This window comes from Sarcophilus harrisii, chromosome 1 (genome assembly GCF_902635505.1).
Source record: "Sarcophilus harrisii chromosome 1, mSarHar1.11, whole genome shotgun sequence".
NCBI classification, from domain to species: Eukaryota; Metazoa; Chordata; class Mammalia; order Dasyuromorphia; family Dasyuridae; genus Sarcophilus; species Sarcophilus harrisii.
Genome location: NC_045426.1, coordinates 105,467,051 through 105,485,835, shown reverse-complemented (window position 1 = coordinate 105,485,835; position 18,785 = coordinate 105,467,051). Strand labels below are relative to the sequence as shown.

Sequence of the window (18,785 nt, the reverse complement as noted above, 5' to 3'; positions counted from 1 at the left end):
TTTTTTTTTTTTTTAAATAAAAATAGCCTTTTGTTTTTCAAAATACATGCAAAGATAGTTTTTAACATTCACCCCTGCAAAACTTTGCATTTCAAATTTTTCTCTCTCCTTCCCTTCCTTCCTCCCCTTCTTTTAGACAGCAAGCAATCCAATATAGGTGCAGTTCTTCTAATCATATTAATATATTTATCACGTTGCATAAGAAAAATCCAATTAAAAGGGAAAAAGTGAGAAAGAGAACAGCAAGCAAGTAAACAACAGCAACAAAAAAGGTGAAAATACTGTATTGTGATTCATATTCAGTCCCCATAGTCCTCTCTCTGATTGCAGATGGCTCTTTCCATCACAAATCTATTGGAATTAGCTTGAATCACCTCATTGTTGAAAAGATCCAAGTCCATCACAGTTGATCATCACATAATTTTGTTGTTGCTGTGTACAACGTTCTCTTCTGTCTATTCACTTCACTTAGCATCAGTTTATATAAATCTTGTTGAGGATATTTTGTAAGAGAGTGTGTCTCTAGAGTAAATTAGAGGTGGTTGTCCAGACCCCTGCAAGGTACTTTTTGAGAGGAATCCTGGTAAATCAGATGTCCAGGAAGGGCTGCTTTTCTTCTTGGCCATCTAGTTCACTTTTTACCCAGTTACTCACAGTTCAGCTATTGCTTCTGTGAGAATGTGAAATTTCTTATCTCTAGACTTTTACAACTAGCCATTGGACATTTTCATGGTAGGTATTTTAAACTCACTCTGTCCAGCCAAAGACACAACTCTTTCTCCCCACAGCCACCAATTACTGCTGATTCCCATGGCATTCTTCCCAGACACTTGGCTGGAAATCTTGAAGCCATCATTGGATTGATCCTGTATTTCCAATCCAGTCAGCCACCAGGCCTTAAGGATTCTGTCTATTCTTGCACTCTCTGATCTGTCTCTTCTGTCCAGTCCTATCTTCCACTCTATTTTGAGCTTTTATTTTGCTTATAGAGTGAAGAATGAAAGCTAATATTTACATAGTATGTTGAGATTTCTAAACCTAAATATGCTATATAAATACCAACCATTATTATGATGCTCTGCCTAGGATATCCTATGGTCAAATTGGCCTACTTGTTAGATTATGGAGAATGCTGTCAACTTCTTCACTTCTTTTTCTTTGTTTAAAATCCATGCTGTCCTCACACCCTCTCTCATCCCCACCTTGGGGACCACAATGACAACTATGGCTGATCAGAACAAAATCACCTATGTCTACCACAGGTTGGGCACAGATAGTCCGTATGAACGTTTGCAATGTAATGTCTATAAATTTGTGCATCTCACAGTTCTTTTGAAGTATTGCAATTTGTTCATAAAGCACACATAAAGTGCTTTGTTCATAAAGCACAATGCCTTCTTTGACATTGGCATGCCTTCTTGGGTGTTCTCTGCCAGGATCTCCCATTTCCCATAATTGATTCCAAAGTTTTTCAGAGAGATCTTTGAGGTGGTCCTTGCATTTTTTTTTTAACCTCTGTGTGAACACTTCATCTCTAAATTTTTTGTAAAATAGTCTTTTACTTTTAGTTTTTGAGTATTGTACAATATTGTTCTTACTGTATACTGTATACTGTTTTCCTGGTTCTGCTCATTTCCCCAAAACCTGCTATAAACAGTTTGTATATATAGGTCCTTTTCTTTTTTTAAAAAAGTCTTTTCAGGATACATATCTAGTAGTAGTATTATTTGGTCAAAGGTTATGCATAGTTTTAAAGCCTTTTGAGCATAGATAGTTCCAAATTGCTCTACAGAATGTTTAAATCAGTGTCCAATTTTATTAACAATGCACTAATGTCTCAGTTTTACCATATTCATTCCAACATAAAATAGTCTTTTAGGCAAACATATGTTTGGCCTTCAAACAATATGGGAAACCCATCAGAATTGTGCTCTCTGCAGGAGGGCTTGAGAAAGCCCTCCATTACCACTATTTCTCACCTTTCAGATTGGCTATGATGACAGGAAAAGATAATGATGAATGCTGGAGGGGGTTAGGAAAGCTGGGACACTAATACATTGTTGATGGAGTTGTGAACTGATCCAACCATTCTGGAGAGCAATTTGGAACTATGTCCAAAGGGATATAAAATTGTGCACATCTTTTGATCTAGCAGTGCCTCTACAGGGTCTGTATCCCAAAGAGAGCATGAAAAGAAAAAGGACCCCCAAGTGCAAAATGTTTGTGACTAGAAACTGGAAATTGAATGCATGCCCATCAATTGGAGAATGGCTGAATAAATTATGGTATATGAATGGTATGGAATATTATTGTTGTATAAGAAATGATCAGCAGGCTGATTTCAGAAAGACCTGGAGAGACTTATATGAACTGATGAATGAAGTGAGCAGAACTAGGAGAACATTGTACACAGCAACAGCAAGATTGTCATGATCAACTATGATAGTCTTAACTGTTCTCAGCCATGCAGGAGTCTAAGCCAATTCCAATGGACTTGAGATGGAAAATGCCATCTTCCTCCAGAAAAAGAACTATGGAAACTGAACGTGGATCAAAACATAGTATTTTCACCTTTCATCATTTGTTTGTTTGCTTTTTCTTTCTCATGTTTTTTCCTTTTTGTTCTGATTTTTCTTGCACAACATGATAAATATGGAAAATAAGGATTTTATGTGTCTAACTTATATTGGATCGTTTGCTATCTTGTGGAGGGGAGAGATGGGAGAGGGAGAGAAAAATTTTGGAACAAAAAATCTTACGGAAATGAATGTTGAAAACTACATCTATTTGGAAAAATAACATACACTTGAGAAAGTATCTCAGTGAGCAAATTTCAGAATCTTCCTTAGACACTTTAAATGGAAATAGTTAAATTTTCAGGCATGGCAATGGTAAATTGCTTTGGTTTCATTGGTATAAAACCATGAAGTCAGCACCATGGCTTTGTAGACTTTTAGATTGTTGCCTCTTCTCTCCCACACTTTTCTTTGGATCCTCTTACCCACCGAGCTAGCTCTGGCAATGTGTGGGTCTACTTCATCATTTATGTTGCCATTTCTAGAAAGTATTCTGTTGTCATAAATAAGCTTTTTCATAGAATCCAAATTTTTTTTATTTGTTTTAAGTGTTGTTACCAGATTCCATGGGATGCTTACTTGTGGAGAATCTCTCTATTCTTGGTGTTGACCATCAGGCCAAAATTGGCACAATGACAGAGAACCAATCCATACTTTATTGTGCTTCAGCCTCAGAAGCTGCATTGAGGACACACAAAATCACATACCACCTCTCCCTCCACTTTAGTCTTGACTTGTTGCCTTTTCAAGTTAAATCATTTGTCATCCATTCAATAATTGACTTTAATGCTGTTTTTATCCTTGTTGAAGGCGTCTGAAAACAATACTGGAAACATCATGCTAAAATGCATGGGAGCAAGCACACAGACCTACTTCACTCCACTGGTGACTGGGAAATGACAAAAGCACCATCCATCTTGAGTTCTTACTCAAGTAAGCACAGCAGCATGAAACTGGCTGTTATAATACCAGTGAATTTCTTTGGGCAGCCACATTTTGCCATGACCTTCCACAGATCTTCATGACTGACTGTATCAAAGGCTTTGGCCAGATCAGTGAACATTTTGTGCGGATTTCTGTTTTGCTTCTGTTTGCTTCAGAAGTTGTTGGACAGCAAACAATATATTGACTATTCTTCTCTCTTTTGGAAGCCACATTAGCTATCAGAGAGAGAATCATCCTCCAGGGCAAGGATCAGCCTTTTAAGGAGGACTCTGACAAGATTCAAGCTGGCAATGACAAAGAGAAAGACCATTCTGTGATTTTTACGGAACAACCTATTTCCTTTTCCATTTATATAGATGGACAATGGAGATATTCTTTAGCTCCTGTGGGGATAACCTCCTCTTGCTATGAGACACAGGAGATTTTAGTCAATTTTTTTTAATGAGCAGTGGACCCCTGCCTTGTAAATTTCTGCTGGTGTGGAATTGGCACCAGGTGATTTGCCACATGAGATGGGACTTAGGTATTCAAAACCTCTTCTTCAGTTACTAGAGAGGGATTGACTTCATTCTAAGGTATATAGACAGTGCATTGTTTGATGATAGTCTATTGAGAACATTATGGAAGTGTTCAGCCCATCTATTCAGGATCATGTTCTTTTCACTAATCAATGTGGCTCTATCAGCACTCAATAGTTGAGATGCACTATAAGTCTTTTTCCCAATAAAAAGCCTTTAGGATGTTATATTTGGATTGTTACTATCAGTATAAAATTGAATTTCATCTTCCTTCTTTCTGAATCAAGAATCTTGTATCTCTCCAAGCTGCATTTCAAATTTATTTTTGATGAAGTCAAATGCTCCTTTCTCCGAGATGGATGAACTATCTGGGGTGATCTTATTTTTCACTTAGTAACTATTGAAGTTCCCCATCTTTTTCATCAAACCCGTTTAGGTATTTGTGAGTTTTCTGGCCTAGTTAAGTAAATGTGGTGATATATGCCAAATCTCTGAAAGCTGCTCACTCCTTTTCTTTCCCACTGTTGCCAGCCTTGTGTGTCAGCTCAGTTATCTTTCCAAGTTAGCAATAAGTTGTTCCCATTTAGAGAAGCCTTCTGATCTGTTGACGTGAAGATTTATAGCAGTTGCCTTGCTTGAGGCTGCTGTTTTGGAGAGGACAAGTCTAGGACTGGTCAGTCCAGAATTTTTCAGCATACATCCCCTTCACACTTCTCACAGCTTCTCTGTCTCTTCTTATAGTGATATAGTCTAGTCTATTAAAAGCCAAAGTTTGCTGCAAGAGTGCATTCAGGATGCTTTATTGTGTTGAGAAACACAGAACAGTGCTGGTGAGGAGGTCATGAGATGCACATGTCTTCAGTGATGAGAGACTGCTGCTCTTCTTGTTTCTGACTCCATTCTGTTCAAGATCTTCTTGCTGTCTCTGGTTGTCTGTGCCTACTGTGGCGGTCAAATCACCCAGAATTATAAATTTGTCTTCTTTTGGAACATTGCTCATGAACGTCCCCAAGTCTTCATAAAATTTTTCTTTGACCTTATCAGAGTTCATCATGGTGGGAGTATATGCACTGATGATGGTAGCATGATAGCAAGTGACAACTGCATTGTCATGAGCCTGTCATTGATTCCTTTTGGAAGGAGCTTGGTGACTAGTTTAGATTTGATTGCAAACTATGTCAGCTTCCAGGCACTCTTCATGACATCACTGGAGAAGAGTTCAAAGTCCATTCATATTTATATGTAAATATAATTTATGTTTAAATATAAGTAGTTGTATTTTAATAATATTTAAAAACCTAAGTTGTATTTTAATAACAATATTTTAAAAGCATAAGTAATTGTATTTTAATAACAATATTTTAAAAATATATATCCAGCTTGAAATTTGGTGAACTGGCCTTCATTTGCCAGCTTTGTTTCATTCATTCAAGGCTGCTATTTAGTTGCAATACGTGCTGAGTTCTCTTACAAAAAGAGTGGTTTGTTTTTCAGGTCTACTGGTTTTCATATTGTCCATAAGTGTGTACATATTTCATGTGCCAATGGTGAAAAGAATCATTTTTGCGAAAGTTTTTGTGCATTTTTTAGTCTTTTGATTGCAGGTTAGGATTCCTTCATACCCTGGTAAGCAGGCCAGGTTAGGTTAGGAGAAACAATTTTTTAAATTAATTCATCCTTTCAAAATCTTGTATTCTAACCTTTTCCCTTCCTTTCCCACACTCCTTCCCCTAGATAGCAAATAATCCAATATATGTTAAATATGTGCACAAGAAAAATCAGATCAAAAAGAAAAAAAATGAGAAGGAAAACAAAATGCAAGCAAACAATAACAAATAGAGTGAAATACTATGTTGTGATCCTCATTCAATCCTTTAGGCATAGTTCCAGTTGCTCTCTAGAATGATTGGATCAGTTCACAACTCCATCAATAGTGCATTATTGTCAAGTTTTCCCAAATTCATCATTACTTTTCCTGTCATCTTAGCCAATCTGAGAAGCCAATCTGTAGTTATAATGGGCCGAAACTCTTGAATCTCTGGTCCCACTGAGGTCCCAAGCACTTGAGGGTGATTAGTAATTAGACAATACTCTATTAATATATGCTTAGAGAAAGAATGGCCCCACCCACTCTCTGTGCAAGTTGGGTGTGTTGTATAGGAGATTGCAGACGATTTGGTGGGTGGAGTGAGAGAGGCAGGGGCACTGCTGGCCAGGTTCTATTGCTCTCACTTCCGTATTGCCATTTCCCTTCACCTCCACAAAGAATAGAGATCAATCATTTTCCCTTATTCTGACTCCGGCTGATTTTAATATACTCTGGGTGCTAAACGTGATCATCACATGTAGTGGTTAGGTGAAACAATTTTTAAGACACCTTTTATCACCCTCCTCATCCCAAGAAATGATCAGTTTTCTTAAAAAGGCTGCTCAGACACCCAGAGGCTGCCTTATTCCATTTCTGCTTCAGTTCAGTGAGAAGATGGTTCTTCGCGCCTGAGTCACTTATATTCAGGATTGTGTCTACAGCTTCCATAGTATTTAAGCTGCTGTGCTGTCTCTTGCCTGTCACCAAAAGATCTTTGTACACATGGTAAAATGGAAGATGTCTTTTAATCACACATAAATTGGATTTAAGTGAGGCAAAGTTGCATAAAATTGTTGGCCTCATTGTCTATTCAAGAATCATGAAAGAAATGAAAATGACTGACAGTAGCTTAGGATGTAGTGGATGACCTTAACTTTGGTATCTCATCAAGTCCTAAGTATTCCATGGTGTCTGCTTCTGTTACCTTCATGACCCATTGGAATGCATCATTCACATCTGTCCATTCTGCTGAATGTCTTATGCTTACAGTAGTCACTCCTTTCATTCACCAATGGATTTGAGGTCTGTTTGCTACCCCCAATCTGGTTTAGTCTGTCTGCTGAAGTGCTTTACTGTGGTGTGGCTGCTGCACATGCTACAGCTTTTTGGAGGCACAGGTTTGAATTGAGTGGCAGGTAGATCCCAAAGGTGGAAAGTAGTCCTGAAAAACCATGTCACCAGGAGTACTAGTCCTCTGGTAACATTCTGCATAATTGACTGAATTAAACTCTGAATTGACTAAATTAAACCCAAAAGTATAGAAGTAACTGAATCCTTCAGATCTAGGAAATGTCACAAAAATACATAACTTTTTATATCCCATCTGAACTCTGATCCATACTTAAAAATTAAGTTGTTAGTATTAAATTAATGTGATACTTTTTCATTACTATTTGCAAAACAAAATCTGGAGAAAGCAATGCTTTCATGACAGTAACTCTTTTTAATTATAGAATTTTAGATACTTTGCTGCTAATTTTTTTGACAGGGAGATTATTTAGTACAGTGAACAGTAAATTATAACATATCAGTAAGTGCTAATTGAGAACAAACCCAACCAAAAAAAAAGTTTTCAGAATAAAGTTTATTTGTTTGGAATAGGGGTGAGCTGAAAAAATGTTACCCACTCCTCCAGCATTTGTAAGTTTTTTATCATATAGAATTCAAATGAAGTTACAAGGACATTACAGCTTATTGGCCAGCCCAAAGGCAGTGTCAGATATGGTATGGAGATTGCTTGAAATGTGTATTAACAGGTCATTCCAATAATTTTGAGCAAGTTTTCTCTCCATAGTAAAGGACATTACAATTGAATTTTCTTTGTTAGTCACCTAAAGTGATTCCCTAGCCTAGCTCTTGGTATAAGTTTTGAAGTGAAGTTGACAATGTATAATACTAGGTTTTATTCCATTATTTGCTCATTGCCTTTCCTGTTACATATATCTAATAGAAGTGAATAGAACTGACCAGAATCGTACACTAGTTTGTGTCAGAGGTAGAAATTAACTCCAAGTCTTTCTGACACTGAGGCCTGCTCTTTTATATAAACATTATGTTGTTACTCTTAAGTCTGTAAATTGTAGAACAAATTATAATACTGATTGGCATCATTAAAGGAATTTTCTACCTTTAGAGTCCTAAGAAATCATTGGCTTAGGCTTTAAAAAAGAATAAATATTTTGTGCTTCAAACTGAATAGGAAAACAGGGGCAATTAAATTTAACATATATGTGTGTGTATATATATTCCTTTCTCCTATGTCCCATAATTCCATGTCATATAATAGTGAAATAATAATAACTCAAATTTATATGCAGTTTAGGGTAATAAAATTATCTTGTTTCATTTCTGTTTATAAAATTATTCATTGTAATAATACTGTTAGGTAGGTTTTTTTTTTTTTATTTTTTTTATTTTTTCCTCTCCAATTCACTCCCAATTTTATTTTATTTTTTTTTAATTTTTTTTATTTAATAGCCTTTTATTTACAGGATATATACATGGGTAACTTTACAGCATTGTTAGGTAGGTTTAATAATATTATCTCCATTTTGTAGATGATAAAATTGAACCAGAAAGGCCCAAGTGCATTGATCCATAGCCATGAAGATAGTTTAGTGTCAAGAGTGGACTCAAAACCAGTTATTCCAACTTAAATACTGCTGCTATTTTCATTATTATCTCATTGTCTTTCAGGAACCAGCATAATAAGTCACAGATACTCAGAATTAGAAGGGTCAAGAATCCCTTCCACAGTATCCTCAGTAAGTGGCCGTGTAGGCTTTACTTGAAGACAACCAGTTATTGGCCATGTTGTAGGTTATGCATATACATGTAAACATTTATATATATAGATGTATGTATTTGTATATGCATATAGGTATACAGTTTACAGAAAAATCTATTTTTCCTTTCACCTATCCCCAATAATTGTGTTAAAAATTATTATGTTAAAAAATGAGTAATCATTTCTACATCTGACCCCTTTATCTTTTGAGTGCCACAGATTTCTCAGTGCAAATATTTTTGTAGCATGACATAGTAGATACAAGGTCAGCTTTAGGGTTGGGAAAAGTCTGGATTTGATTTCTGTCTTTGACATATAACTATTTTTGTGACTACCAAGAGGTCATTTAACTTCCACAGCTCTACTTGACTCCTTAAAAGTATTATTTATTGATGAGTTTAAGAGTTTAAGTTGATGTTGGAAAAACATGTTGTGTTTGGGGTACTTTGCTTGAAGCTATAGGCACACTGATAAAAACAAAAGTCTTATTTCAATTTTGGAAAGAAGTGAAGTACAATGATCTTTGTGTGAAGATAAATGTTTTGTGATAAGCTGAAAGAATCAGACATATTTTTGGGCTTATGTGTAACACAGTAGCTAGTTCAGAATCAAGTATACTAGCAACAGTCAATCGATGATTGAATCCAATGATGAAGGATTGGGAGGGATAAGAGAGGAAAGGAATAAGGATTGAGTTTATCCTTCCCTGCTCCAAATTATTCCGGTGATAACCTTGTAAACTTCAAAAGGCAGAAGCATCTGGAATTCTTATTGGTAGTAGCATGTACTAAAGCTTGTAGCTGTATCCTTGAAACAAAAATGGATGATAACAGTGTTTGTATCTGGAGCTAAGAGCCATCCTAAGGACAAACTAGATCCATGAAAAAAGGTGGCTTTACTGTTCCTCAGAGGCATTGAATCTCATAGCCCAATAGAGTGTTACACCAAAGGGAAACTTCACAGGGACTACATGAAGAGAAGAACAAAAGATTTGTAATGGAGGTATCTATATGTTGCTGGCAATCCTCTTGAGTCCCAACAAACTATATGAAAATGTAATTAGAAAATATTTAACAAAATGCAAAAAACCATCAGTAGATAATATTTTATAACAAAAATAGATAACATTTTAAAGCTAGGTTAGTATGTCACCTTCAGAGATTCTTATGTATATACTGGTTGTATTTGAGTTTGATACTGACTTAGAAACCAAGAACTGTGAGTTTTTCCTTTTTCTACATGAATCTCTAAGTTTAAACCCACTCTTCTGGGGGCCTCATGTATACCAAAAAATACACCCCCAGTTTGAGAAGTTATTTCTGCATCAGTTGTCCTTGATATGCCTGCTTAGTCAAAACCCTTTCTAAAAACGAATTTAGTCTAGCTATTAATAAGAGAGGACTCTTCTTGTGGATCTTGAAAATCTGAACCAATTAAGGTTATTCTTAGAATCCTGAAAGGTGATGTAGTTGCTATCTTCTGTGGACCTAGGGATAATTAGAGTAGGAGAGTAGCTCCAGAAGAGTCACTTATGCTTAATTTATCATTAATCAGCAAGTCTTTATAAAGTACTTATTTTATGTCAACTAATATTCTTAGTACTGGGGAGATAAAAAAGGCAAAAACAAAACAAAACAAAAACACCCTTTCTCAAAATGCTTACAATTACAAAAGATGAGACAGGAAGAAAGTAAGGACATAAAAGATATGTGTAGAGCAGATGGAAGCTAACCTTAGAGAAGGACTTAGTAGGTGGGGGACTGGGCAGGATCTCATGTAGAATGTATTATTCAGAGTTCCTAAGGAAGCTGGGGAAACTGAGTGAAAGTGAGGAAGGAGAGCATTCATACCATGGAGGACATAGTTAATGAAAAGATCAGGAGATGTACAAGGAAAAACCAGTAAGCCAGTGTACCTGTGTAGAGGAGATAGAAGATAATAAGCTGTAATAGACAGGAGAAGTAGGAGAGAGCTAGGCTATAAAGAATTTTAAGTATCAAACAAAAACTTTATATTTGACCTTTGAGGTAATAGGGAGCCACTTGACATTTATTGTTTAATAGATGATATGGTCAGACTTACACTTTTGGATGGTCATTTTGGCAGTTGTGTGGATTGGTATAAGAAGAGAATTGAGGCAAAGAGACTCATTAAACAATAACTGTTATTGTTGTCTAAGCAATTTGTGATGAGTCTGTGTGAGGTTATGGCTGATAATGGGAACAAAGGGACCATTTATATCATATACTATGAAAGTAGAAATTACAAGACATAGATAGTTATTGAAAAGTGGAATATTAACATAGCCTATCAATCAAAAGATTTAAAAACTATTGACCATATTATATTAATATTTTGAACTGTATTTGACCATGTTACACTGATTAAAACAATTCAACTGAAAAATGTAGTTTGAGGGTAAAATAAATGGAAATATACATATTTGCACAATGAGTGTATCCGTTTTAAAGAGTTTTAATTGAAACATGATGTAGGTCTGTGTAGATAATAGCATTTTGATTGTTTATTTTGGACAGCAGCTTAAGAGAATTTAAGGGTTGAAAGATATTTCCAAGCATAATAGAAATTTATTTGCTCTTGGGCTTAATAGTTCTTTATTAAGTTGATTGAATAGTAAATAAGAAGTGGCCTGACTGGTCAAAAATACTAAGAACCAAAGCATATTGAAAAAAAGGAAAAAGAAATTAACCTTTACATATGAAAAGTAACAGGTGCATAGCAAATTATCAGTCACTGACAAATAGGAAAAAAATAACAGCAGCATGTGGACTTCATCAAGGCAGAGTAGCTTACATACTTAAACCTGCTACTTTAGAAACTTTAATTTGACCATTTGTTTTAATAGGATATGAAAACATGTCCATATAACATATGGAGAATAAGATTACTGTTCCATGTTCCATATTGTCATTGCAGCCTTATGTAATTATATCTCTGTTACAGTTTGGTTAGCTTTTGTCTGTGACTTGAAGAGCTTTATTTTCATCCTCTATTTTTCTCTAGGCATCCACAAGGACGAAGATAAAGCTCTCAGCTTCTCTATTGTCCTTGAGACTTTGAGGCATACCTTGACAGATTACCAGAACAAGCTGGAAGATGCATCTAATGAGGTAATACTTGCACTGTTTGGCTCCACATACATAGCCTTCGGCCTTCGTAGTACATATTCCTTATTTGTTACAAAGGTCAAAAGATTGAGAATGTTGAATTGACAGCTTTCAGTGATAGCAAAAAAAGAAACATTCTGTCACAGCTTTTTCTTTGAGCTTACCCTAAAGTAATGTCACAAATTTAATTTTCTTATATCATCCTAAACTTTTGAATTCCTAATTATTTTCTATTTCTTAACTTCCTCATCTCCTTAGTTTACTGTCAAAAAACTAATTTAAACATTTAAATAATAAATTTAAATTTTATACATTTTCAACTGGAAATTTAGAAAATAATATCTAATTTAGTACATTATTGAATAAGAATTGTGAATTGTTCCTTTCTATTTAGGACATCACTTAGGAAAAATGGAAGAGAAATCTGTGTTACAGTTCTAAAGGGAGCGAAGTGTAGTTAGATTTTTTTTTTAATTAAGTGTCTGTTTGATGTAGCTAGGAAGCTTTTTATTTACTGACTGAAAAACCTCATCTCATATTTATCACCTTATTTATATTATTTTAATGTGTTGATTGATGATCTTCTTGGATATTAAAATGTTTTATGAATTTGTTGCTTAAAAATTGAAGAGTTTATTTAGTTGCATTTTGTCAAATTAGATAATACAAAATAATTATATTAGATGTAATTAGCTAACAAAACAATGAACAGATTATTCAAAGCAAGAAGTTACATAGCATAGATTTTGGATTTTCAATTTGCATTCACAAACTTTGGCTTTTATTGGCCTCACGAGTCAAGTCATCCAGTCAACAACCATTTATTAAGTTCCTACTGTATACCACACATTGTGCTCAGCACTATGGATTGATGATAAAGCCATTAACTTTCAGTGTTAGAAGACTTCCCTCTCTGAACCCCCTTTATTAGGGGAGATGAAGAAAATTAATTGTCTTTATTATGCTCTTTGTGCTTGTTCAAGCATCACAAAAAAGTGACCATTGGAAATAATCACATTTCTGTAAACAGAAAAATATCTTTAGGACTTTCCCAGTGAGATAAGAACTAATATTGTTAGTAGTTTATGAAACTCTTCTGAGGCCCAGGTCTGGAAGCTGCAAAGTAACCAGGAACATGTTACCCACAGCGAATTGTTATTTGGGAGGATGAATGTCACATGATCCTCAGAGCAGTTGAAAAGTCGACTCAGCAGGCTTTGGCTTAGTAATGCGCTTTGTTGTGAAACAGTGCCAGAGACAGCAGTGGGGAGACCAAGGGGGTGGTTGAAAAGAAAGCAAAAAAAGCAGTCTGACAGAAAGAAGAATGAACTGTCAAAGAAAATAAATCACAAGCAGTGCAGGACCAACTGATGACCTGCCACAAGCCTTCCCAGTAGGGACTGCATGTGACTGACCCTGAAATTGTCATATGGAGCCAGAGACCCACTGAATACCTTCATCATGTGTAGAATGAGCAGTCATCTCTATCCTTGTTTTTCTTGTTCATACTACTGATTTTGGCTTTTTGTGCTTACAAAATTTAGCAGTTAAAGTACTTAAAATAAAAATTAAAAAATAAAGATTTGTGGCATCTACTAAAATTTTATAAAAATGCCGCTGAGATTTTAAACTTGAGTACCTTTTCTACTTTTTTCATAATATAAGCTTATGACAGGAACTAGATGTACCTATAAATGAAGTGAATTACATTTTTGAGATTGATTTCAAAAAATTAAAATAGATGATCTTCTATACTCTCGGGTTATACAATAAAATATTTAAGTGTTAGCTTTTTATGTTACTGTTTGTCAAATTTAAAAAAAAATTGTTTTTATTTCATTTTTTATTAGCTAAACTACCTGCAAATGACTTCTGAAAAAACACTTAGGGAACTTGATGCTACTAAACAGGAGATGGAATGTCAAAGCAAAAGTCTTAAGGTATAGTTGTTTGGAATACTTTCTTTCCCCTTTGAAAATAGAACTTTTTCTTTTGTTCTTATGTTTCATAAATTTTTTTATTGGATACTTTTGAATTTTAAGATAAATTAAAATTTCATGTTTAAGAAAAAATTTGTATTCAGAACAGTGAAAATTTTACCTTCATATATTTTATTGAATATATTTTATACATATTATATATACTACCCTTAGTTTTATATTGCAAAATTTTTACTATTCAAAGGTTTTTAAATAGCATTTTGTCATTCTTTACATACATTATTTGGTTATGTTTTTATGTTACTGGGAAAATAGGTGTAAGATTAAATTAAATCTAGTTTCATATAAATCTAGTTCCATATTCATATACTTAATATCATAAATTCCAAAAATGATAAAATGTAAAATATAGTGTTGTTTTTAAAATAATTTGTTACAAAAAGAATGAAAATCTTTAATTTGGAATATATTTTGATTATTTTGGGAAATAATGTCATTTCTTGTTAGAAAAACTAAAAGTTACTAATTTAAACAGCTTTGTAAGGTGCTATTCTGATATTTAAAACTTTTTAAGTTTCTTAGCTGGCATCTTATTATGCCAAAACAAAATTAAAAAACTTCTGAGTGCCCAATTTTGGTGTAATTTTTATTGTATTAGTTTAGAGATACATAGTAATATTTAAAAAAATTTTTAATATATAAATATCATAAGTACATGAGATGTTCAAATAGCCCAAAATTTCTCAATGTAAGTACTTAATAGTGAAAGATAAATATACTTCTGTTATTATTAAAGGCTTTACTGGCAGATAAGCATCTTATTAATAATTTGTTGTAAATATTAAAACATTTTCGGTTTTCAAATTTGCAAGTAAAACATTGTCGTAAAAACATAAACATCAACAAAATAATTAGGAATTTAGTTAAGAACTTTTAACCTATACTTCAGGTTTCTAATTTAGCATATATTTTATCTCACACACACACACACACACATATATATATATATATATATATATGCTTTATATATATAATAACTGAAGAAATTATGTTTGATGATATTGGGCTAGTAACTCTTCAAAAGAAAAAGAAGTAACAGAAAACTGAGAATGAAAAGAAACAAGATAACAGTAATTTTTATTCACTCTTGTTTATTAGTGAAATCTTCAGGATCTGTGTTAATTTCAAATCAAACTATCTTTCTGGTTTAACTCAATACTTTTTTCTCCCCATTCCCCTAGGAAAAAAAATTATTACTTCATTCTGCTTTTTGAAAAGTCACTTGTTCAAGTGCTTTATCAGATAAACTTACTAGTTACTTTTTATTTGGTATCTTTGACAGGAAGCACAGGATAAACTGGTTAATGTCAATCAAGAGTTAAATCACCTGCGAACTAAGTATGCAGACAGAGAATCTATAATAGGCACTTTAAAAGTGGAACTCCAAAATGTTTTACATTGTTGGGAAAAAGAGAAAATGCGAGTAGCACAATCTGAAAATGAAATCCAGAAGCTTTCCCAGGCTTTCCATAAGGATATTGAGGTATTACTAGAGACAAAAACACTGTCAGAAAAGGTTTTCAACTAATCTTGTTTTATGCATTTACATACATCAAAATGGCTACTTTTGGTCTACTGTGATTTCTTTCCAAAGATGAATTTATACTATGTATTTTGAAATATGCATATTATATCCATAAAATTGATCACTTCTTTTATCTTACAGTTTTATAAGATGAAATATTTGTTATTTAATTCTAAATCTAAATATTTTATAATTCCAGAGTATTAATTTTTAGAATAATTAAATCTCAGAAATCTGTGAAACACCAGGCATTAAGGCCTGCTTTAGTTTTTACATTTTGACTCACAACATGATAGTTTACACATGTTGTTTTTCCTGTTTCAGGATCTTTTCTCTTTTCAATTAAATTATTTCATTAGTCTTCTAACTTGTCTTCCTAGCTGGAGTCTTCCTTCTTCAGTCTATTCTCTATACCATTATCTACTTAACCTTCCTAATTTATTGTTGTGATCCTGTTGCTCCTTTTCTCAAAAAACTTGAGCAGTGACTTTCTGTGGCTATTGAATAAATTATGAACTTTTGTTCCTGTCATTCAAGGTTGACTCTACCTGCTCAAATATACCTGAAGCCTTATATTATTCTTTTAATATGTTTTACATTTCTGGCCATGTTTGATTATTTTTTACTTGATGTTATTGTCCTCCCTCTGCTTCCTTATCTTCTCTGTCTGGAATGTTTCCTTATGCCAACCAGCCTCCTATCCCTATTCCCAATCAGGAGCATTTTGTGTTAGAATTCTAGTCCTGGATTCAGGAAGACTTGGATTCAAATTTAGATATCATACTTAGTAGCTCTGATTTGTGGCAAGTCACTTAAACTGTTTGCCTTAGGTTTCCCAGTTGTAAAATGAGAATAATAATCCATCTCCCAAGGTTGTTATAATGTGTATCAAATGAGATAATATTGCAAAAAAAAAAGCATTTAGCATAGTACATTCCTGGCACTGAATAGTTATCATATTAAAAAATAGCTATTATCATTATTGTTGCTATTTTTTTTTTTTTTTGCTCAGATATCTTCCTGTGATATTGCATCCTTTTTTTTTTTTTTTTTAAATCCAGTGTTTGTATACACTTATCTTTCTCCCAGATCAGATTGTTTGTTCCCTGAGAGTAAGGTATCTATCCAGTTTATATCACTATTGCTTAAAGCACAATGCCTTACAAACAGTAGATGTTTAATGTATTTGTTCAATTAAATTAATTTATACTGTAGCAAAACATGTTTGTCTCATAAAAGAATTATTTGTTAACCAAATAAATTGTATTCTATTTTATTTTGACTTGGTATATAGCTAGACTAGTTAGCAATGAACTTATCTGAGTTGTTCTGCATATTGAGCTTATTATTCTAACAAATATGAACAGTAATGCCAACTGAGTGAAACAGAAACATTCTTTCCATCATTTTTACAGTCTGGGATTTAAATTGTGTCCACATGAAGCAGTTGGAATTGTTCTACACATCAGATAATGATTAAAGTAAAGGAAACTAGAAGCCTGACTATATTGTAAAGTCAGCATGTCTACAGCATTGTGGTTGGATTCAACATGTGCAAATTGATTTTGGGTCTTGGGATTTCTTTTTCATGCCAAATGGATGATTATCGTGCCTGGTTTATCATAGTCCAAGCAAAAAGAATACAATGGCAACACTATTAATTGTTAACACTGAGAAAGTTCTTGATCACTTGATGATATGTTTAGAGAATTTTTTTTAATGTCCCTACACTACATCAGATGATTTGTTTTGAATAAGATCTTTGACTATTTTAGCAGTTGAAAAATGTAGAATATTAATCTGTCAAATGAACAACTCAGAGCACATTTATAAACTCTCTTGATTTAAACATAGATTTTAATTTTAAAGTCATGTTCCTTTTTTTTCTCTTTCCTTTTCTTTCTTTCTTTCTTTTTTTTTTTTTTTTTTTTTTGAAATGCTCTGTATAGAAAAGGTACTTTGCTGTGCTGCATAGCATTAGTATAAGAGACATAAGTTGAGGGGAAATCTCTGAAGGAAGTCCTATAATTTTCCTTATGGTACAGTATAATTTTTATAAATTTCTCATAAGTTTTTTTTAAAAATAGAAGTGTAGTAAAAGATAATCTTATTAATTTGTATTTTATGTATAAAAATTTTATACTCTAGCTTCACTTTTTTTTCAGAATCATGCCTTGGGCCAGACTCTAAAAATAAATGTTATCTGCTTCATGTTAAATTCTGCTCTTAGGTGAATAGTGTTTTTTCAATTTCCTAATGCATTTTAATGGGTCAATTTTATTTGATGTTTCTAATTTGACTTTTTGTACAGATTGTCTATCAAATTGATAGAAATTGAGTTGTGCTCTTTGTAATAATGAAAATCTCATATATTTTTTATATGTTTAATGATAGGACAGAAGAACATATATTTGTGAAAAAACACAGTAGGCTTCTCTGCCTTATATTCCTCATTTCACTAGTTGATAAGCTAAGGGACTTAGGATAAATTGCCTTTAAGAAGTGAGTAAATCTTGGAAGCTAGAAAGAAAAGGAGGAAGTAGAGCAATTATATACATGGTAAATGCTGAAATTATTGAAGTTCTTTAAAATATCATGGCAACATTTTAAATTGTACTTTGGATTAAATAAATTTTGGTAAAAACTCAAGAAAAATATATTATAGTTATAAATATTAATGAATTATAATTTGTAAACAGTTTACTTTAATCTTTGCATTTCCTTTTCCTAGAATGTGAAAATAGTATCATTAAAACTACCACATTTTGAAGTTTTCTCTTATGATCATGCTCAGATTTTGAAAATATATGTACATTTGGATCCTACAGTGTTTATATACTGAAGTTAATATTTTTGCTTTCCTCACAGGAGAAGCTAACCTTCCTTCATACTTTATATCAGCACTTGGTAGCAGGCTGTGTGCTTATAAAACAACCAGAAGGCATGCTGGATAAATTCTCTTGGTCTGAGCTTTGTGCAGTCTTGCAGGAGAATGTTGATGCCCTGATCTTAGACCTCAACAGGGCTAATGAGAAGGTAACTGTCCTCAGGCACCAGATACCTCTATTAAATTCAGTGACATTTGTCCACATCACAGTATCATTAAGAAAGGCTGACATTCATCTTATTTCAAAAAGAATTTGGATGTTAATAATTCAATACCATTAATTACGGCTTGTCTACAACTCAGTTTGATGCCATTGCTGTGGGCATGTAAATGTGACTGAAGTCTGTATGAAGTCTCTAAGCTCCACTTTCTGTGCAGGACATGCTAATACTACTAGCCAGTATTAGCCACAGGGACCTAATTAAAAGAAAATAAATTAATCTTACTGATGAAGCAATTCAAAGGACTTAGTCATTTACTCTAATAAACCAACACTTTATCTTAGCATAAAACAGAAGCAAACTATAGTTATCCAAAAATAATCTTAAAAA

The 18,785-nt window shown here is 33.4% G+C and overlaps 1 protein-coding gene across 7 annotated transcripts in view; it reads left to right on the top strand.

Annotated features, from left to right (window-relative positions):
• CCDC171 (coiled-coil domain containing 171) overlaps window positions 1–18,785 on the top strand; it is a 418,598-nt gene that overhangs the window by 156,809 nt on the left and 243,004 nt on the right. For 6 of the 7 annotated variants that reach the window (XM_031961543.1, XM_023497955.2, XM_023497956.2 and 3 more), the window contains 4 exons: window positions 11,719–11,825; window positions 13,673–13,762; window positions 15,105–15,305; window positions 18,216–18,383. In XM_031961543.1, the coding sequence (XP_031817403.1) occupies window positions 11,719–11,825; window positions 13,673–13,762; window positions 15,105–15,305; window positions 18,216–18,383 (566 nt within the window). The remainder of the gene's footprint in view (window positions 1–11,718; window positions 11,826–13,672; window positions 13,763–15,104; window positions 15,306–18,215; window positions 18,384–18,785) is intronic. The other variant, XM_031961537.1, reaches the window with a different exon arrangement.